The 21,112-nt window shown below is 50.2% G+C and overlaps 1 protein-coding gene across 1 annotated transcript in view; it reads right to left on the bottom strand.

The window, feature by feature from the left end:
* The window catches only part of AKNA (AT-hook transcription factor), a 37,964-nt gene extending 17,377 nt beyond the window's left edge, over nucleotides 1–20,587 (bottom strand). Inside the window, exons 1-10 of the mRNA XM_081066400.1 lie at nucleotides 20,201–20,587; nucleotides 15,976–17,042; nucleotides 14,216–14,290; nucleotides 8,317–8,473; nucleotides 7,432–7,586; nucleotides 4,796–4,855; nucleotides 2,773–2,900; nucleotides 2,059–2,266; nucleotides 309–463; nucleotides 15–206 (exon numbers count right to left, since the gene is read on the bottom strand). Of these exons, the coding sequence (XP_080922526.1) occupies nucleotides 15–206; nucleotides 309–463; nucleotides 2,059–2,266; nucleotides 2,773–2,900; nucleotides 4,796–4,855; nucleotides 7,432–7,586; nucleotides 8,317–8,473; nucleotides 14,216–14,290; nucleotides 15,976–17,042; nucleotides 20,201–20,474 (2,471 nt within the window). The 5' untranslated portion in view covers nucleotides 20,475–20,587. The remainder of the gene's footprint in view (nucleotides 1–14; nucleotides 207–308; nucleotides 464–2,058; nucleotides 2,267–2,772; nucleotides 2,901–4,795; nucleotides 4,856–7,431; nucleotides 7,587–8,316; nucleotides 8,474–14,215; nucleotides 14,291–15,975; nucleotides 17,043–20,200) is intronic.
* Between the last annotated feature and the right edge of the window lie 525 nt (nucleotides 20,588–21,112).

A 21,112-nucleotide genomic window follows, 5' to 3' on the forward strand; every position in this document is an offset into this window, starting at 1 on the left:
GCTCAGGGACATACTCAAGGGGGACCCTGCGACTTCTCTCAGCCTGTGCCGGGAGCTGTGTTGGGCGGAGCCTGGTGGTCTCTGCCTTCCCTGGAGCTGGAGCCGGCCCATCAACTTCCATGGCTTGGCCCTGCTCCTCTTCCTCCTCCTCCTGCTCTTCCTCCTCTGTCCTCATGGCTTCTGGGAGGGACTTCACACTGAGGTACCTGCAGAAGGACACACAGAGGGGAGTGACCTTTGCCCAGTGGGGGCAGCCAAGACCCAGCCACTGGGCCAGATACCCTGGCTCCCTGCTCGTGAGCACTCACCGCTCCAGGAGCCCATGGAAGTCTTGCTCCACCTGCAGCTCCTTGTGGCTGAGTGGGACCGGGAGGCCCAGCAGCCCGTCCTCTGACTCACTACCAGCAGGGCTCACCTCCACGTTCAGGTGCAATGCGCAGGGGCCAGTGCTGGGGGCATCGGGCTGGGGGCCAGAAAGGAGGAGGGGCAGAGTCAGCAGATACATAAACATCACTTTCTAAGGAACTACCTCACATCAGGCCCATGCTGGGAGCCACAGACTAAGAAAATAGGTTAGACGGACCAACTCTACCACTCTTTTATGTGTATGCAGAATGTAGGAATTGGATCATGTCATCGCCAATACTGGCTGCCACTGATGGAGCACCTACTATGTGCCAGGCACTGTACAGACATCATTTCACAACAATGCCACCAGTATCTACGGTTATAAGGACCCATTTTACAGACATGTAACTGAGTCACAAATGATTTGCCCAAAGCCACACAGAAGAGAGGAGCAGAGGAGAGATTTGAACTCAGATTTCCTACTAGAAGCACCTCTCCTGACCTCCTCAATTCCAGTATGGACACCAAGCCCCCCAAAACACCTTAAATGTGATAACAAGGGTTCCCCTCAAGATGGTACACTCAGGTTTTCACCTGTTAGTGCCTGGTAGAGTTTTCCTACCCTCTGGGGGTGCAGGGCACAGTGGGAGAGAATTTCCCCTAATCACTGGGCCCCAAGATGTCAGCTGTCATGGATATTCTACCAGCACCCAGCTCTCCGCCAGCCGCCGCCCCACCCAATATGCAGCCGTTTCTCTTGCTCCAATCCCCAACAGACAAATCTTTGCAGCCTAGATGGCAAGGAGCACCGGCTACAAGGCACAGAGACTCCACCTGGGTCACCTGTGTGACCGCTCTACACCGTACTTGCTCCACTGCAAACAAAACACATCATGATAATCTCTTATGGGCTGTGATGTGGGATGGAGAAAATCTACAAAGCCCACTCCGTGGACAGCCCTTGTCCAGGGTCTCTGGTCTTCGTGAACAGTCCCCACATCCATCCAGTACCAAAAGCTAGAAGCCTGGAGGTCATCCTTGGCTCCCTCCCCTCTCACTAACCTTCCAAGTCCAGTCAAATGTGCCTTCTAATCTCTCTCAAGTCCACGTTCATCTCTCCATCTACCTGCCACCTCCCCATCTCTGACTGGCCTACCTGAAAATCTTATACCATGTCCTGCTGACAAACATAGCACTTTCAGACCAAATGCTTAATGTTGCCCGCCAGCCCCTGCTTCATGGGGCCCCTGCCTGCCTCTCGAGCCACATCTCTCAGACAACTGGCCCCTCATTCCTACCGTCTAGCCCTTTCCATAGGCTGTTTTTCCTGCTGGACGATTCGCCCTCTTCTGCGCCTGGTAATTCTTACTTACCTTCAGATCTCATTTAAACATTAGTTCCTCGGGAAAGTTTCTCTGACCCCTACTGTTCCGGCCAAACTCAGTTATGTTAGCCTGTTATCTCCTCTCATAGAGCGCCATAATTCTCCTTCAGACCACTGACCAAAATTATAATACCTACGTAATTAGTTCAAATAGACAGAAAACTCCATGAGGGTAGAAGCCGCCTATTTTTTTGTTTCTCACTGAATTCCCACCATGTGTCATGATTCCTGGTATATGGTATGCACTTCGTAAATATGTAGTAGAGAAGTCAATTAATGAAGAAATGAGTGAAGGAACAGACCAACATGATTGAGCAAAGAAGTACCTCAGGGCAGAGGGTCCGGATGGCAGGCGTGGGGGCCTGGTCTGAGGGAGAGGTCAGACATGCTGGCTGGTGGGGGGAGGGCGTGGCCGAGGGGCTGTCCAGAGGTGAGTCTGGTCCAGCTCGCTGAGGTTCCTGCTGGTTCTGATCCATGTGGTCCTTCAGTTCTTCGAGGCGAATTCCTAGCTGGAATATCTCTGCCTCCAGCTCTCTGGAATGGGAAAATATCAGCACTGGGAACAGGGATGGCAGCCACATCAGGCGGGTCTGGGAGGCTATGCTTCAGAGTAGAGGCCCCCGAGAATGCCCAGGGAGGGTCTACTTAATGCCATCATTTGGATTATGTGGAGAACATGAAATAAACAAGATGAAAATGGACTCCACTGGGAATCAGGAGGCCTCAGCCCAAGTCCCCTCTGCCACCAATAGGCTGTGAGACCTTGAGTAAATCCCTTCCCGATCTGGCCTCAGCTTTCCCATTCTCCAATGAGAGGTTTGAGCGCTTATCTCCAAAGTCACTTCTCATTGCAGTGAGTCCAGAGGGGCACAAATCTCAGCATTTAGTATTCCCCCATTTGGATATGTGCCTAATTAGGATAGGACGTCTCCCTGTTCCCTTAGCATGCAAATTATGAGGACGAAGTGTGCCCCTGCTGGTGACTGAGGGAACTGGGCCTGCCCCATCTGTCCTCCCAGGCCTCCCTCCCCAGCAGGTACCTGCCAGGATCAAATTTCCCAGGTGTCCCTTTGGAGCCGGCAAGCTGCTCAACCAGGTGTTGCTCCCTGCAGGCCTTCAGGTATTCTTCCTCCAGGGCTGAGTGGGCAGCCTTTAGCAGCTGGAAGCCCTGAAACCAGAGCAGGCCAGGAAGACCTGAGTGTCCAGCCCCCGTGGACTCTGTCCCTGCAGACACAGTGAATGAGACAGTCCATGCATAGGACATGTGACTCATCCTGGGTCTGCGGAGGCCTCCGTGCCCCCAAGTCTCTGGGAGGCTGAGGTGGGGACCAAGTCTGCCTGACCTGGTCGAGCTCTCTGCCATCAGACTGGCATGGCAGAGGCATGGCGTAGAGCGCCATGTCCTTCCTGGGTAGACCTAAAAGAACCCCAATGTTCCATGGCAGTTGTAGTGTCAACTATGCTATCACTATGTCCCCGTAAGGACCCAGTGCTGGAGAGACCATGGGTCCTCATTCTTGATTTGCATCATTGCGGGTTTTGGAACATGAGTCATTCTCTTCCCAAATCCTTCTGGACTATCACAACAAATGATGTTATCGTCACCATCATACGACTGATAAAAATAATTATCATTGATGAACATTGAGACTGTATGCTAAAGCACTTTATATTATTCATTTAACCTTCAACATAATCCTAATGAGAGGGGTATGTTATCATCTTCATTTAGAGAGGAGGAAACTGAGGCACAGAGAGGCTATTTAAGTTGGTGGTGGTCACACAGTTAGTGAGCAAGATTTAAACCCAGGCCCTGTGGCTTCAGACCTCATGGGCGTAACAATTACGCTTAGCCCACATAGTAAATGTGATACTACCTAAAACTACAGAAGGTGGGATCATTATCCCTGGCTTAGTATCATCCCATCTCATTCACTCTATGCTGATGACAAGCCAACGGCAATCTAGAGTCTAGTCCCCAGGCAAACTTGATCTTCCAACTGCTCCCTGGATATGAAGGAATTCAGGTAGAGGGAAAGACAATGAATGGTTTTAATTTTCAAAGTCCTTAATCATCCGCTCCATGAGATAATATAATCCATAGCACATGTTTGTAATTGGAAAATGCACGTGACGTCTATACAATAACAGAGGGAAATGTAGCATAATATTTTCTATAAAAAAGGTGTGTTGTATTTGCCCCTCCAGGCCCTCCAGCGTCAGCTGGACTCCCTACCAGCTGGCTTCTCATGGCGTCTGAGAAGTCACAGGGCAAGAGAAGAGAGACCGGGGAGGGGATGGCTCTAGGCAGGCGTGGGTCCCTGGGCTTCACGTTCCTTGTCAGGCCCCTGATGCTGCCACACCCCTGCTAACCGCCCCCTCACTGACCGCCCCACTCCCAGCTTTTGGGAGCTCCATCTGCTCCTTCCCGGGACCCTGGCTGATGCAGCAGAAATCTACATGTTTATATATGATGATAGTGATCTAGAAATACCACAGGGAATAAGCCGATAATGTTAGCTCAGGGCTCTCCCCACTTTTCCCTCTAGTTATTAATTTTTTGGCTATTACTATGACAATAGAGAAAATGAAAAAGAAAAGGCCTCTTTCTGGTTGCTGAGAGCAGACTAATCCGTGGGAAGCTGTGCAGGGTAATAATTATGAGTCTGGATTTGGGAATCAGACAGACCCGAGTCCAGGCTCTGCCGCCTATTAGCTGCGTGGCCTTCAAGTTACCTCTCCAGGATTCAGATCCATTCCAGTTTAATGGGGGTGATGACTGTAACTGCCTTGCTGGGTTTTTAAGATGATAAAATGAAATAACGTACATCAAAAGCTTGTCATTGTACCTGGCATGCCATCCCCATTGCTTAACGAGTGGTAACTATTGCGATATAACAATCATTATCATGGGAAGCTAAGCAGAGGCTGTTTGTTCTAAAAGGAGACACTGTGTCTGGGATTCTCTGGCCTGCCTTGCAGCAAATGAAGCTTCAGAGACTCTGTGATGGGAGACAGCAGTTATCTGGCAGCTCCAAGGTCATCTCCTGAAGTGGGCGGTACCTTGAGTTGATCCTGGGGCGTCAGCCGTCCTGCTTGCATCAGGCCCATAAAGGACTCCACCTGGACATTGCGAGGAGAAGGAAACAGACTCTATTAATCCAGACCCTGGAAGATGCGTCCTGCAGACTCAAGTACTCAGCTACATTCATGCTTTGGCACAAGGAGCTGGGTCCTGCTTCAGGATGTGGGTTTTCTGCCAAGCACGAAGAGGCGTGTGCCAGAAATTGACTTCACCACTGACCTCGGCCATGGTAGCCTTGGGAAAAATTAAAGGGGAACCTCCAGGAATTTATTGACAGCAAAGCACACTCATTCATGTGCATGAAGACCTATGAGGAAGGATATTTATTACATCATGATTGGGGGTAGGGTGGGAGAGGTAACAGTTTAAATGCCTATCTGTGGACCAGTGTGCAGACATCAAGAAGAGGAAAGCCCATGTGTATGTTCTGGTGTATAAATGCCTCCAAGGCATGCTTTTCAGCATCAAATCGAGGTACAGGACAGTGTTTCTAATATGCTACCATGTGCATAAACGATGTGGAGAATAAAGAAGAAAAAAATATAAATACATCTGCTTACATATGATAAACTCTCTAGAAAGATGCAAGAAACTGAAACATTAATTGCTTCCGGGAAAGAGAACTGGGTGGTGGGGGATGGGGATGGGAGGGAGATTTTCTACTATATATCTCTTTGAACTTTGAATAAGGTGAATTTATTGCCTATTCAGAAAGAAATATTCAAATTTGGGACATTAAAAAAGTCAAGGTACTATATAGCACACACACTTTTGTGACTATTTCTATAAATGCATATGTACATGTGGAACATTTGTCCATGGAACAGAAGGGCAAGGGTGGGAGAAAGGCTTTTCGCTGAATATACCTTAGTACTACGTGAGGGTATTTACCATGTACATCTATCTACCACCTTTATAAAATTTTTTTTTAATTAGGAGAAAAAAGGAAAGGATAATTTGGGGACCATTTCTAGGAAAGCTCTAGATCAGTGCTGAAATGTAATATAGAAATTTATATAATTATAGTATATAATCTAGATAACATAAAATAAAAATGTAATGAAAGCTACGTATCTAATTTTAAATTTTCTAGTAGTCATGTTAAAAATGCAGAAACAGGTGAATTAATTTTAATAATATATTTTATCAACCTAAAATATTATTGACATAAATTCAATATAAAAAATTATCAATGAAATATTTTATATTCTTTTTGCCATGCTAAGTCCTTGAAATCCAGTATGTGTTTTCCACTTAGAGAACCTCTCAATTTGGACTGGCCATAGGTCAAGCATTCAATAGCCGTGTGATCTGTGGCTGGCTCCCATATCGAAGCCCTGGATCATTAGGGGTCAGTCGGTGCCCCAGGTCCTGCTCAGGGTGATGACCTTGGCTTTGCTTCATTTAACAACACACAGGACAAAGAAAAATGTCTCTCCAGGGCCCAGAATGGTGGTGATAAAAAGGAGTGAAGTACTTGTTCATGCTATTACAACATGGATGAGCCTAGAAAACATTACGCTAAGTGAAGGAAACCGGACACAAAAGGACAATTATTATACGTATTATATGAAATGTCCAGACTAGGCAAACCCATAGAGACAGAAAGTAGATGAGCAACTTCCAGGGATTGGAGGAAGGGAAATGGGGAGTGACTACTTAATGGGTATGGAGTTTCTTACTGGTTAATGAAATGTTCTAAAATTGACAGTGAACTAATGAACTAAGAAAGTGGTGATGGGTACATGACTGGGAATATAGTGAAAACACTGAAATAATAACTTTAAATGAATGAATTGCATCTCAATAAAGCTGTTACAAAAACAAAAGAAAGAAAGAAAAAGGAAAAGAATGCTGGCGTTTCTCTGAAGGAAATTTGTTTTCTGAACATGGTGCGATATGTAAGTACTTCATTTCCCTTTTTGCATTGACAACTGGGAAGCTCAAAGCCAAATATGAATCTGGTAGTGTTCAGGGGCCAACAGAACACTTAGTTTACTCACTTCATCCTAAGTTCATTTTATTTTTTTTTCTACCCTTACTTCCCCTTTGCCCCAGTTTCCTCACTTCCGTCTGCAGAATGTGGTTATAATGCATGTATTTTCAAAGCCACTTTGAAGCACTTTTGGAATAAGGCCAAATGTGTAGTTATAAACAGATCTGCAAACAATTCACAGTTATTTGGACTGTTTGATGAAAAAATAAAGGCCCTTTGAGAACTGACTGAGAATTGGTTTCTGTAATGAAATAAACTAAGAAAGTGGGGTGATTTATCCTGAAGAGGAAAGGTTGAGTGGAGGTTTTATTACCTTTCCAGAATCCTCAGAGAGCTGATTGTCCCCTGGGGGCCAGTGATCCAGGAGACACTTTCAAGCACAACTGGAGAGAGTGTGATGAGACACAATGATAAAAAGGAAGTAAAACCTAGCACTTGGTGACAAAGAGGAAGCTGGAGCCCTGCGGCCTCTAAAACCAGGGAAGAGGCTCCTGTTTTTGAAACGAGCAAGTTAACTCTGGCAGGGCAGTGTCAGAGAGCCTCTCACCCAAGGAGGCAGAGGCTCTGCTTTCTCCAGGTCACTTACGTCTCTTCTGGCAAAGCTGGGGTTCCACTCACCTTGGCCAGGAACCGGCTGGCCTGAGAAGTCAGCACCTGGGTCCGCTCTGCTGAGGGCTGGTCCTGGGCGATGCCCAGGTTCTCCGGAAGCCACCCTGGGGTGGGCGCACTGGTGGGCGAGGAGGGGCTCATGTCTCCTCGAGCTGACAACCACCCTGGAATACACAACCACTGAACATTGGAGCGAAGAACAGCCATTGCTGGGACTGAGAGACTGATGCCTCACCTCAAAACTACTGCCTCCATCATGAAGTTATAGCTCAGTCATTTCACAATCAGGCCGTCTTCACACAGGCCCATGGGAGTGGCTGGGCTGGGCAGTGCTGTCCCCATTTACAGGAGACACCAAGGTCGGGATCTGCCCTGGATCACACAGCTGGAGCCAAGCCAGGCCTCGGGTCCCCAGTCAACAGAGTGAGTTCTAACTCAGAAAGGTGCAGGTTCAAATCCCAGCCTCTCCCTTATAGCAGTGTGACCTTCAGCATGTGCTCACCTCTCTGAGCCTTGGTCTCTGTAACTGTCAGTGGAGCACATATCGCTCCAGGCTGACGTGGGGCTTAACTAAAATCATGTGTGGCTAGGCTGGGCACAAGGCCTGGCTCCCATATGGGCTCCACAGTGACAACGCTCTTTGTCATACTCGCCCAAGATCCCCCAGCTGCTAAGCGGCAGAATGAGGACTTCCCACAGAATGCTCTGGCTTAAAGCAGGACACTTCTTACATCTCCATTTGACCTCTTCAAGTCAAAGGGGCCACAGAGGGGCCTCACACACCTCCCTGCTTCCCCTAGCCTGAAGCCAGTGCCACCTCAGGTGAAGCAAGTGCCTCCAGAACAGAATCACAGGCAGAATGAGCCCTCCAGCCATGTCCTGTCCCAGACTCACCTGAGGCCTCAGAAGCCTGTAGAGCCTCGGTAGGGCCAGGCCACCGCTCCACAGAATGGGGCTGTGGGATGGTGAAGGACAAGACCTTGGTCCCCTGGGGCACGGTCCCTGTGTGGAGGCTGTGGCTGGGTTGGGGTGGGTCGGAGTACAGGTTCACCTGTCGGGGAAAGAGGCAGGGGCGGAGCCGAGTCAGGGGTGGGGCAAACCCACTCCACAGGCTTCGTCTTCATTGACACCATCACTCAGGCACTCAACAAACATGCCTGCAATCATAAATGCTACCTTCTAATGGAGCCCTTGGGTGGGGACCAAACACTGGGCTAAGGGCTTACATTTCATTTCCTCTTTATGGTAGTCCTAAAAGGGAGGCAGGGCAGGGACTATCATCCCCATTTTACAGAGGAGAAAGCTGAGACTTAGAAAGGTTAAGTCACTAACTCAAAACCTCCAGCCAATAAATCCTTGGCCTGGGATTATAACTTGGCTTTGACCTCAAAGTCTATAGTTTTTATATTAAGAATTGTATTAATAATATTTGCTATAATATAACCATAATATTATAATTAATATAATATTTAACATACAACAAGTATATTATAATGGTATAATAATTAATATTTGCTAATAATGTAAGGGTGAAATTCAGGGAATCAAGAACACAGTTAAACTTAGCTAGTTTGCAGTTTAACTCACTGCATAGCTCACTACTCAGCCACCTGTAATTAGACTTTGTTTGTTTGCTGTTTGCTCCATCCTGATATTCATCTGTTTTCTCTTTGTTCTCCCCTCACTGATTAACGGAAGAACTCTGTTCCCTTTCTCAAGTAAACTCATACCTCGTAAATTAACAACATCCTAACCTGGGAAAGAGCAATTTCTTAATCCTCAGGCGCCCAGACACTGGAATCCGATTTACAACTTCTTGCAGTGTTTACAAGTGATGCATTAAAGTCCCAGGCCGCTATGGCCAAGTCCGAGTCTGAAGACAACATCGTCTTCAAACAGAGCAGACCCCAGAAAGGATGTCAGCCCTCAAACCTGCCTGACTCCCCCTTTCCTCTAGAAGAGAAAGCTAACCTGGAGTTACATGCAGCTGGCTATCAGGCTGCCCTGACAAAGGAGTCTACCAGTATTTCTCTCTTCCTAACTTTAATAAAAACTTCCTTTGCTTTCCCACTTTGTGGAGTCTATGAATGCTTTCAGCTTTTGTGAACGCCCAGGGGTTAATTCCACACCACGACAATAAAAACATTTCCAATAATAACTATATATTAATAATATCAGCAATTAATGGCTGTTTGAGTGAATTGAGTAAATCCACAGGTGAATGCACCACTCTCAGGTGTAGCAGACCCCTATCACTGAGGATGGGTTTCCCGTGGATATCCGGGTGTGTGAGACAGAAGTCTGGAGTCAGGCCGGTGGCCAACACTCAGAATTAGAGAGACCCACATACCATGCAGTGGTTTAGAGCAGCGTTGGCACACTATGGTCTGATTTTGTGAATAAGATTTTAGGGAACACAGACACGCTCGTTTGTTTACGAGTTGCTTTCTGGCAACTGCCTCGTTGAGCGGTTACCATAGAGACTGTGTGGTCCACAAAGCTGAAAATATTCACTGTCTGGCCCTCTGCACAGAAAGTTTGCTGAGCCCTAGTTCAGCGTGGGAGCGCTGCAGAGCCTGGATTAACCTCTACTTGTGAGCCCTAGAGCCGCTGACTTAACCAACCACCGCTCTGTATACAAAGCAGTGCTCAGTAAACAGCAGCCACCACCCTCACATCCATCATTGCCATCACCATCGCCATCATCATCACCATTATCCCCATCACCACCATTATGCCCATCACCACCACTATTGCATTCATCACCGCCATCACTCCCAGAGTCAGGTCCCTGGAAAAGCCACGCCCCTGTGGGTGGTGCCTTAGTGCCCCCTGCTCCTTATGATGTCAGGCGTTATCTTACCGCCTGCTGCTGCCCCCAGGTTAGGAGTGGGCAGTTCAGGGTGGGCCTGGTGAAAGGAGCTCCCTAGCTCCGACAGGCAGCCTCTCCCTGCTTCAGCTGCTCTTTATGTCCTGGTCCTGGCAGAAAAATCTGCTCCAAAGTGAAGGACAATGACCCTGCATTGCTTGGGCACACCCCCCCAACCCCATACCCCCACTCTGCCTCCAGCTGCCTCCTCCTCTTTCAGGCCCAGCCTCTGATGAGAACAAAGCTGGATTTTAATAATCCCCTCAGCCATCTGCTCAGGCCCACCGCTGGTGGGGGCTTGCCCATCAGCACCCCTCTTCTCCCAACAACGTGACCCAGGTCTGGGGGAAGCCCAGCCCTCCGTGTTCTTCCCGCCCCTCCAGTCCCTGCCCCCAGCCTCAAGCCAGGCCCACCAAGGCCCAACCTAGGGAGCAACAGGAACTAGCAGCTTCCAGCACTGAGGGCCCCCCATTGTTTCAGGAATTAGAGGATCTTGAAACAGGGGGGCCAAAGCCTTGTGCAGATGCCCTGAAGAGGGGAGCTGAGGGGTGCTTCGGGCAGCTGCTGAGCTGTCTCCCCGCTGACATACCTGGGCCCACCCCTGGCTTCACAGTACCCCTTTTAAGCAGGGATGATCCATGATGCTCCCTGAGGCTGGACTAGCTCCCTCAAGGGGGTTAATCAGTGAGTGTGGGAAACTTTGGGTTAAAAACTCACTCTTCTCTGCACAGATGGGTTTCCCACAGCCTTTAAAATGCTAATGGGCTTTATGAATGGGGCAAGGAGGGGGAGGGAGTGGAGAGAACAGGAAATGTTTCCCCAGCTCCTCTGAACACACAAACCTCTCTTGCCTCCCCCACCCTTTCCCCACCGTCTCCCCGCCCTCGCCCCTCCCCACCTCCACTAGGATTTTCTGGACCAACTAGGGCTCATCAGAACATACGCTCTACGAAAGGCAGTTTTATGTCATCCCCCTGTTCTTGCTGGGGTAATTTCTAGTCTCCTCAGCCTCACAGATCCCCCAGCAGCTGAGAGGCAGTTGAGGTGGGGGACTGAGGCTGGGGGGAGGTGACGAGCACAGCGAATATGTGAGGGCACCAAAAACTCTAAGCTGGTGTAGAGAATAGAGCCCAGAAGTGACTCCTGACCAGCCCAGGCTCCCTGCCCCCACCCAGTCCGGATACAGTGGTGCCCCCAGGCCAGGCAGCGGGACTCCCCAGCTGTAGAACCTGCAGAGTCTGGTTGTGCTGGAGACTCGTATAAATAGTGGGCTTTGGAGCCAGACTGCCAGGCTCAACCCCAGCTCTGGCACCTATTTATTGAGTGATCTTGGGCAAATGACTTACCCGCTCCGTGCCTCAGTTTCCCCGACAGTAAATTACTTAGGACTGGTCAGTAAACATCACTCATGAGTATTGTTATTGTCACTATGACATCATTATTCTGCCCCATCCCTAAGTGTCTGCCACAGACCCGGTGCCAGGGCCCGTCAGGCTCACCCAGGCATGGGAAATCAAGCACTTTAGAATCAAGCAGACCTAGGTTGGATCCTCAGCGTTTAATCCCTTACCAGCTGTGGGACGTTGAGCCACCACTGCACCTGGTTGAGCCTCAGTTTCCTCTTGTGAAGAGGATCAATGGTATGTCCTTAGCCTGGGCCTGGCCCTGTTTCACTGCTCAGCAAAGGCCAGTCTCTTTCCCGTGGGCCCACACTGTTGCTGGCTACCCACTGGGTGCCCAGGGCAACACCCCAGCCTGGCCCTCTCCCAAGTGGGTCCAGTCTCCCCAGGGGGCTCTGATCAGAGTGAGGGGCTCAGCAGATCCAGGGAGATCACTCCCACCAGCTCAGCCTGAGGGAGCAGGAACTTCTCTTGTGAGGGAGCTTCCACCTCCCTCACAAGGGCTCTGAGCAGGAAGCCTCTCCACGGTCTTGCGAGTCTACAGAGCCCTGGGCAGAGTGAGAAGCCTGGCTGGAAGCCCTAGGCCCCATGGGACAGGGCGAGTCCCCTCCCCACCTGGGCTTCGTGTCCTCCTGAGCATGCGGGGATGGTGAGCTCTACCCTTACTGCTCCCCAGGGTGGCTGTGACCCTGGGGGTCCAGGAGCGTATTGTCCTGCTTCTGGAAGAGTTCAAATGACCGGTGCTTGCCCTTCTCTTGAGGAGAAGCCGCGGCCAAGGAGTCAGTTTTCCAGAAAGTGGGAGTGGGTGAGCTGGCACTGAACCACTCCCAGCCTCTCCCACCTTCCCTTCTGCACTCCCCTCACACAGGAGACAGGGGTCTATCTCCAGCCAGGACCCTGGCTGAGGCGACTGCATATCGGGAGACCCGAGTCCCCCCTGGGTTGGGAACGCACCCATGAGAGGAGGTACTACGGCTCTGCTCCATCCACCCCGGCCCATGCCCATACTATGCCAGGCACATGGGCACCCAATGAACTCCTTTATATTAATACTATTCATAATAATAACATTGCCTGTCTCTAAGAAAGAACTTGCCAGGTGCCAGGTCTGTGCTTCCCACATACTGACTCATTCTTTTAAATGAGTAAAGGAGGAAGGAAGGGAAGGAGGGTGGGAGGAGATGCCTCAAGCCTCTGCCCCTGACCATGACCTTTAGCAGGCTCTGCCCCTCTTGGGGTCCCAGTTCCCCGTTCTATAAGAAGGGGAGCTGAGGGTTTAGGCCTGATGAACAGTTACTTTACCCTCAGAAATTCTAGGAGTCTGCAGCCACAGAGAATGTGGTTTCCCCGGAGAGGATGCCTCACCAAGCTCCGTCTACTGTCCTCCCCAACTCCCCTGGCCCTTCTACCCCTGAGTCTTGCTCAGCAGTTCAGAGATGTAAAGAGACTTAAGATGCCAGGTGGATCCTGTTGGCTTCCAGGAGGGAGGTTGGGTTCACCCCCTTTGCAGACGTGTCCAAGGAGGTTGGGATGGGAAGGGAGCTGCGTGTGTGTGAGGCCAGCGTGGGGACGCAGAGAACTGTTCCTAGGACAGGGCCCCTTCCATTTTCTCATCATGGCTGCCTCCGCCCACACTTCACAGAGGCATTTCTAGATGGCTGAGAACAGCATTGTGGCAGGGGAAGGGGTCCTGGAGCATTACAGGGGCAGGCCCACATGGGGGTTCTGCGAGAGGAGGCACGGGAGAGGAAGGGTCTGCATCTCTGCACCTCAGCTGCCACCCCCTCCCTCCACTGCTACCTGATGGGGCAATAGTAGGGTGGGAGGAAGGCAGGAAGCCGCAAGGGGCTGCCACAGGTCTCACTTCCTGCCTGACCCCAGAAAAGGGGAAGATTTTATATGCAGAATTCACAGCCTCTGCCCAAGTTGGGGTGGGGGCTGGGCAGGATGGCAGCCAGCTCTATGGGGTGGATGGATTTCCCCTCCACGTTGCCCCTGCCACACACTTGGCAACTCATTCACCATTCAGTCAGGGGATGAGGGGAGAGGCTGTAGTGAATGGTGGGGAAGAAGAAAGGCAAAGTTGTGATCCAGGAAGGATCAGGCCCAGGAAATAAGCACCAGGGGCTGAGCAGAAATTCTGTGCTACTCCCTTGAGGCTCAGAGAGCCCGAGTAACTTCCTTAAGGTCACAGAGCTGATCAGTCATGGATTCAGAAATCAAGCCCAGGGGATCTTACCCAGAGCTCATTTAGAAGGAGAGAGCTTCTGGTGAAAATTGCTGGGCACCCTAGATTCTAGAATTCAAGGTTGTCAAAGCTCACCAACAGTAAAGGGGACTGAGCGAGGAGACCACCGCACAAGGTTACAGAATGAGTGACATTGTCATAAAACAAGGAAGGACCGAGTTTCACTATCCCTAGGGTCTCATGCGGCAGGAGGCAGTGGCCCCTCTCGAAGACGATGGGAAAGTGTCATCTCCAAAGGGCCAGGGCCCACACCTCCCTGCCAGCCCAGCCAGGTACCTTGGCCCCCAGGCGCAGCTGGTCAATGGTGTTCTCGGCCTCCGCATACTTGGTGAGGAGCTTGTGGTAGTCCTCCTGCAGGAGAGGGAGAGCAAAGCAGTTACCCACCCAGGCTCCTTGCTATGAGGCTCTTCATAGGGAACCCGCCCGCCAAAAGGGGCTTCTGGGCTCCTCAAAGTGAAAGAGCTCAGTGATGGGAGCGGAGCAGATCTTTTCAGGCTCACATGCAACGCAGACCTCCACAGTCAAATTCTGGAATGTCAGAGGTAACAGGACAACTCATTCACCGTCCCCTTCCACCAACCCAGACAGTGAGTCATGGAGGAGGGCTTCTGGGCTGCTTTACCTTGCTTCCAAAACCCCATCACAGAGGACTGTAACTACTTGCTTCCAAATTCCCTGCGCATCTCTCGGCACTGTGGCCCACATCTGTCTTCCCCATTGCCCTATTTCCAGCTTAAGTAGTATGTGCTTCATAGGTAATTTTTAATGGCTGAATGAATGAATCCTCAAAGGTCTCCTTGGTAGAAAAATTGAAGACTTGAAAATTATAGCTGCATCTACTCAGTCACTATTTGCCTTAACACTGAAGAGTTTCACTAAAACAAGTCATTACAGGGGAAAAGCAAAAACAAATGTCACCGGTCAGCTTTGAAGGATGCTAGGGAACTGACACATTGTTCTGAAAACTGATAATTAAAAGGATGGCATCAAGCATTTCTCCCGTCTGTCCCATGGGAACTAGAATGCAGAAGGAATGAGAGCATTGAATACTACCATCGGTCACCCCACGTGAAGGACAGAATCAAGGCGATGCCCATCAGTGGCCGCTCACATCAGATGAGAGGGCAGCAGGCATCCCCCGCCTCCTGAAGGGACCGCCCATGATGTGCAGTTGCCCATATTCCCTACCCACGCAGTGCTCATGGCCCGCAGGGGAAATAAACAGGTGATTACAACCTGGAAAAACCTCTCGCTCTAAACTGACAATATGCAGGACAAAGAGAGGACAATGGGACATAAGAAGAGACACCAAAGAATGTATTAGCAAATGGGAGACTCTACAGGACAGAACTGGTTCCTCAACAAATAAATTACACGGAAGAAAAATGAAGAAGAAAAAAGATGGGGGAGAGACTTGAAAGACACATTGGCCAAATGCAATATGTGAGCTGTGTTTGGATCCTGATTCAAACCAACTGACACGAACAGGCCATTTATGAGACACACAGGGCAATGTGAACACTGACTGCATATGGGGTAATATTAAGGAACGGGTGTTAACTTTTAGGGATGACGATGGTATTGTGGTTACGTTTAAGATAGAATCCTTATCTTTAGACATACATTCTCAAACATTTTTGAATCCTATGATCTGATGCCTGAAATTTGTTTCAAAACACTCCAGTAGGGTAAGTGGGGAAAAGGGTGAAGCCATCGATGAGAAAGTTGCCAGGGGCTGGATGATGGGTATCGAGGTGGAAGCCAGGTGACGGAGACAGGAGGACTCATTATACGATTTTCGCTCTTGTATATGTTTCAAATGTTTTCACAGCAGAAGTTAAAAACAAACAAACACGGACTATCCTTGTAGCATGAGAGCAATCACTGTTCTTTTTGAGCAAAGGGCTAGGGACTCATCATGGCTTGGGGCTCCTGGCCCAGCCTGAGCCCCCCCCACCCCCATTCCAACCAGCTTCCAAACCACCCAGGCCAGCAGGTGCCTTGGTGACACACCTTTAGAAATGAGTCCAGCTTACCTGGAGCTGATGGACCAGCTTGGTGGCTTGTTCAGGCGTCTGAAATTCTTGAGGTACCCTGGTGATGGGGTGGGAAGGAGGTGGGTCCTTTCCCAGACAGGCTTCTTCACTGCTCAACAGCACCTCCCGCACAATCTCAGCAGGTGACTTGAAGATCAGTGGCCTCACAGGGTCCCTAGGCTGCCTGCTGTGGCTCCTAGACTTCGGGGGGCGGTAACTCTCATCTTTAGGGAACCTCACCCGAGGTCCCACCTTGGAGAAATCAGGGAGCGGGTAGTTCAGCTGCCCCTGGCCGTACTTGGGGGCATCAGAAGATGAGTGGCCAGCCAGAGTGGCTCCCTGCCTGGGTGGCGGCCTGTCCTGCTGAGCTGGTCTGGGCAGAGGGTTCAGGGGGCTGATGGAACCGGTGAAGCGGGAAGGCAGCACCTTAGGTGATATCCGTGTCCGCTTCCAGGCTTGGTCCCCGGGCTGAGGGCAGGAGAAGCTGGTAGTTTCTCTCCTCCATCTATGTGCAGGACACTGCCGGCTCTGGGCTGGGGTTGCTGACGAGTCCTGGAATTCCGTGGGGGTTGCCAGAGCGACGCTCCCTCCAGTTGTGTCATCTGAGTGTCGGAGGCGGTGGCTGGGGCTCTGTGGTAAAGTTTCTGTTAGGGCAGTGGGCTGGGGGTCATCAGCCTCTCCTTCCCAGGTAGAATCAACACTCTCACTAGGGTGGTCGAGGCTGACAGTCCCACTGCTCCAGGACCTTGCAGGGCTGAGGTCAACAGTTGGGTTGACCTCAGAATGTTCTGGAAGTTTGTTTCCACTGGCTTGTTTGTCAGAGGCCACCCGAGGTGTGGTCTGATCCCACCCCAGAGCCATAGGGCTGGTGCTTCCATTGTTTCCAGAGCAGAGACCAGTCTCATCCCCCAACTTTGGGGAGCTCTTTCCAGCTTCCTCAGCCTCATGATCTCTGAGGGCCACATCTGGCTCCTCTTCTGTCATGTCCGGTTCAGGATCCTGCTTGGGGAGCCAGCTGAGAGGCAAGTTGGAACTTTCTGGGCTGTCCACATCCTCTGCTTCAAACTCTGGAAAGACAGGTCATTGCTTAGTATATGTCAGGTCTGGACTCACCATGAAATGTTGCCTAAGTCATTTCACCCCTCCCAGTGAGCCCCCACATGGCCACGTACTTACCTAACACCTCCTCTGGTTGTCTCAAAGGTCCTCCAAACTCAAACCTCAAACCTGGATGTCCCCCACGTTTCCTGTCTCAGTAAATAGCAACACCATCCCATCCAGCTGCACAAGCCAGAAATCTGGGAGGCACTTTGCCATCTGTCTCCCCCTAACCCTTTAATCAAATCCATCACCATCACCTCCTACAGAGCTGTCAGACTCACCTCCTGCTGCTCTAAAGCCCACTATCACCACCTCTGCCCCAGACAACATCCTCTCTCACCTGGACCTCTGCAGTAGCTACCTCGTCATCTCCTCGTCCCCCATCTGAAAACTCATCAATATTTTCCTGTTGTTCCCAGGATACAGCTGAACCTTTAATATGGTTCCAAGGTCCCTGCCTCCAGCCCCCATGAGCTCTCCTGATCTACCTCTCTCCAGGGTCGCCCTCAGTGTCTCCCTGCTCTAGCCACACACATCCTCTCCCACCACACTGCCTCGCACGTGCTGATCCCTCTCCCAGGGTCCTCTTTCCCTCCCTTGGCCAGTTAACTCCTATTTGTCCTTCAGGCATTAGCTCAATCTTGACCTCATCGAGGAAGTCTCAGATCTTCCTTACTAGGTCCAATTCTCCCTTAATAGGCTTTCGCGGGATTGAATACCTTTACTCGGAAATACTTATCCCAACTGCAGTTTTCCACTTATTCATGTGATTGTATCATTAAAAATTTTCTCCCCCACTACACGGTAAGCTCCATGAGGGTAGGGACACTCTCTGTTTTCATTTACTATTGTATTTGCAGAGTAGCTGCTCAATACTTGTGGACTAAATGGAAGGAAAGAAAGAAGGAAGGGAAAGGAGGACAATAAGGTATGCAATGTTCCCAGAAAATGGATAGTTGTACTTATTACATAGTGGGTGCTCAAGAAATATTCATCCATCCACCCACCCATCCACTCACCCATCCATCACCCACTCACCCATCTATCGATCCATCTACCTATCCACCCAGCCACTCATCCATCCATTACCCACTAACCCCATCTATCCATTTACCCATCCACTCACGCATCCACCACAAACTCACCCATCTACCTATCCACCCAGCCACTCATCCATCCATTACCCACCGACCCCATCTATCCATTTACCTATCCATTCACCCATCCACCACAAACTCACCCATCTACCTATCCACCCAGCCACTCATCCATCCATTACCCACCGACCCCATCTATCCATTTACCTATCCACTCACCCATCCACCACAAACTCACCCATCTACCTATCCACCCAGCCACTCATCCATCCATTACCCACCGACCCCATCTATCCATTTACCTATCCACTCACTCATCCACCACAAACTCACCCATCTACCTATCCACCCCGCCACTCATCCATCCATCACCCACCGACCCATTTATCCATCCAGTGATGCGTCATCCGTGCAGTCAATGTTTACTGAGCACCTACTCAGTCCTAGATCCCGTCAGCCTCTGGGATGGAGCCAAAGCTACATGAGACAGTCTGCATACCGCCAAGCAGAGACTCCCTGCTCTGCCCAGACGCACCGTTGTCATAACCATCACTCCCTGCTCCCTTATGCTCTTTCCCCTGCCCTTGGTTCCTCCAGAACCCTCAACTCCTTAAAATCTCCTTCAACAAGTCTCTCTGGTTTACAGCAGCACACTCGAAGTCAAGAGAGGTTAAGCACCTTGCCAAAGACCACACAGTGGCTCAGAGCAGTCCTGGACCTAGAACCCAGGTCCCCGCCATGGAGGCAAGATAGTTTCTGCTACTAGGGTTCATGCAGTGGGATGAAGGGCGTGGGCTTTAGAGCCAGGAGGCCCTGAATTCGATCCAGGCTCCTCTGATCCCTCACTGGGAATCATGGGCAAGGAGCTGACCTCTCTGGCTGTCCTTACTCAGAATGGAGGCTAGTCCCCGCTACCTGGCAGAGGATAGTGAGGAGGGAAGGAGACAAGTCCCAGGCTCTGCCTAGCCCTGCACGTGGCACACAGGGCACAGGACATGCCAGCGGGTGTTACATCATAGCAGGGAGTTACCATGTGATCTCAGGAAGAGATGCCCCTGCCCTTTGATCCCAGTGCATCCCACTCCCTGAGGGAGAGCTCAGAAATGGCTCCCGAGAGGGTAGCTGTGGGCGAGCCTGACATGAGGAACTTTGGGTCATGGCACAACCCACTACCAGCCTAATGCCTTTTGTACCACTCACGGGCCTGCCTGAATTGCAGAATCCTAAGACGGGCATTTTTCATTTGTACTCAAAGAGCAATAGGTACCACGCATCAAGCTCTTCCTATTCTCAATGGTATTATTACTCCCATTTCACAGATGGGGAAACCAAGATTCCGAGAGGAGAAGGGACTTGCCAAGCCAAACTAGGAGGCTAATCTAAGTTGGTCTCGATGCAGAGGGAACAGTTACTTTGGAAAACAGGGGATGCCAACAATACCATTGTTAACTGAGATCTTACAAAATCTTAAAAATGGGCATAACCCCTGGACCAAGCAATTTAAATTACCCAGGTTATTATCAAATCAAATGTACAAAGATATGCTGATAACATTCGTCTCTGCATTATTTATAATTGTAATAGAACAGAAGCTACCTAATGCCCAGCAGAAAGAGACTGGCTGAACACCATGGAATTCCTAGTCAGGCATTAGGAATGACTTGTGCAAGAATATTCCATGAGCTGAAAAAAATGTTCATGTCTATTAAATTACAAAAAAAAACAACCCAGGTTACAATATAGTTTCTAAAATACTGTTCCATATTCATATTACCTTTGCCTATATACATATGGAAAAGAGCCACCTGGATATTAAGTAATTTTTAGTTTTCCTCTTTTTGCTCACGCTTTCTGATTTTTCTGCAATGAAGAATATTACTTACATAATTTAAATCTTTAAAAAATTTTATTGACTTCATAGATTTTAATTAAATTTTGTGCTAAAACTCCCTCCCACTCCCCACCTCCCACCAGAAAGTGGGATGATGGGGGGAAAGCACTGTGAGGTTTGAGGGAGTCACTCTCACCCTCTTCCGTAGACTCTCCTGATTCGGAATCCTGGCACCCATCAGGCTGTTGCTCCAGGCCCCACTCCAGTGGCTGTAGGCGCTGCTGGGCCAGGCGGAAGTCCTCCAGGAGCTCAGGGCTGGTGGCATTGGGAAAGGGTCTGTCTTCTCCCCAGCTGTGTGGTCCACTCCCATCATCATCCTTTCCCTCCTCGGCCCAGGCCCAGCGCCGCCGCTGGGGCCCCTTCCCCAGGCCGGGCTGGGCCCAGTGGACCTCCGTCCCTGAGCTGGCCATTAGGCCTGGTCTGCGCTTCACCTGGGCCACTTCATCTTCAGGAGATGGAGCTGCCACTATGGGCACCAGAGTCACCACTGGCTCCTCTCAGCGCCAGCCATCCTGCCTGAGGCCTGTCGGGGACACAATCAAAGAACAGCATTAATCCTTGAGTCCCCTCCTTTCTTTAGAACAAGAAGTTACCAGCAGGAACTCTGGGATCAGACAGCCCTGGTTCAGTTCCTGGCTCCATCCCCCTGAAGCTCTGCGACCTTGGGCAAGTCACTCTGCTTTCATTTTCTTCATCAGTAAAACTGGGATAATAATTCGTCTCTCCATCAAAAGTGCGTATAATTACCTGAGATACAGGGTGAGGAGCCAGGGGTTGGATGCGTGCTAGCAATTGTTACCTTGTGCCAGGCTCTGTGTGTGGGTGCAGGGCACCGGCCTAGGGCAATGGGGAAGGATGATGGCGGAAGAGGGTGGTGGCAAGAGTCCAGTGCAGGCCTAGGAAGTCAGAGAGGGTCCCATTTAGAAGCCGCTTCCTCTGAGAACCTTCCTGACCCCCCCTTGGGTAAGAATCCTGATCAGGAGTGGGGCAATGGTGAAAGAGCATTCCAGTACCTCAAATAATTGAAAACAGGCACTCAAACAAACAC

This window comes from Rhinolophus hipposideros (assembly GCF_964194185.1).
Source record: "Rhinolophus hipposideros genome assembly, chromosome: 11".
Taxonomy (NCBI): domain Eukaryota; kingdom Metazoa; phylum Chordata; class Mammalia; order Chiroptera; family Rhinolophidae; genus Rhinolophus; species Rhinolophus hipposideros.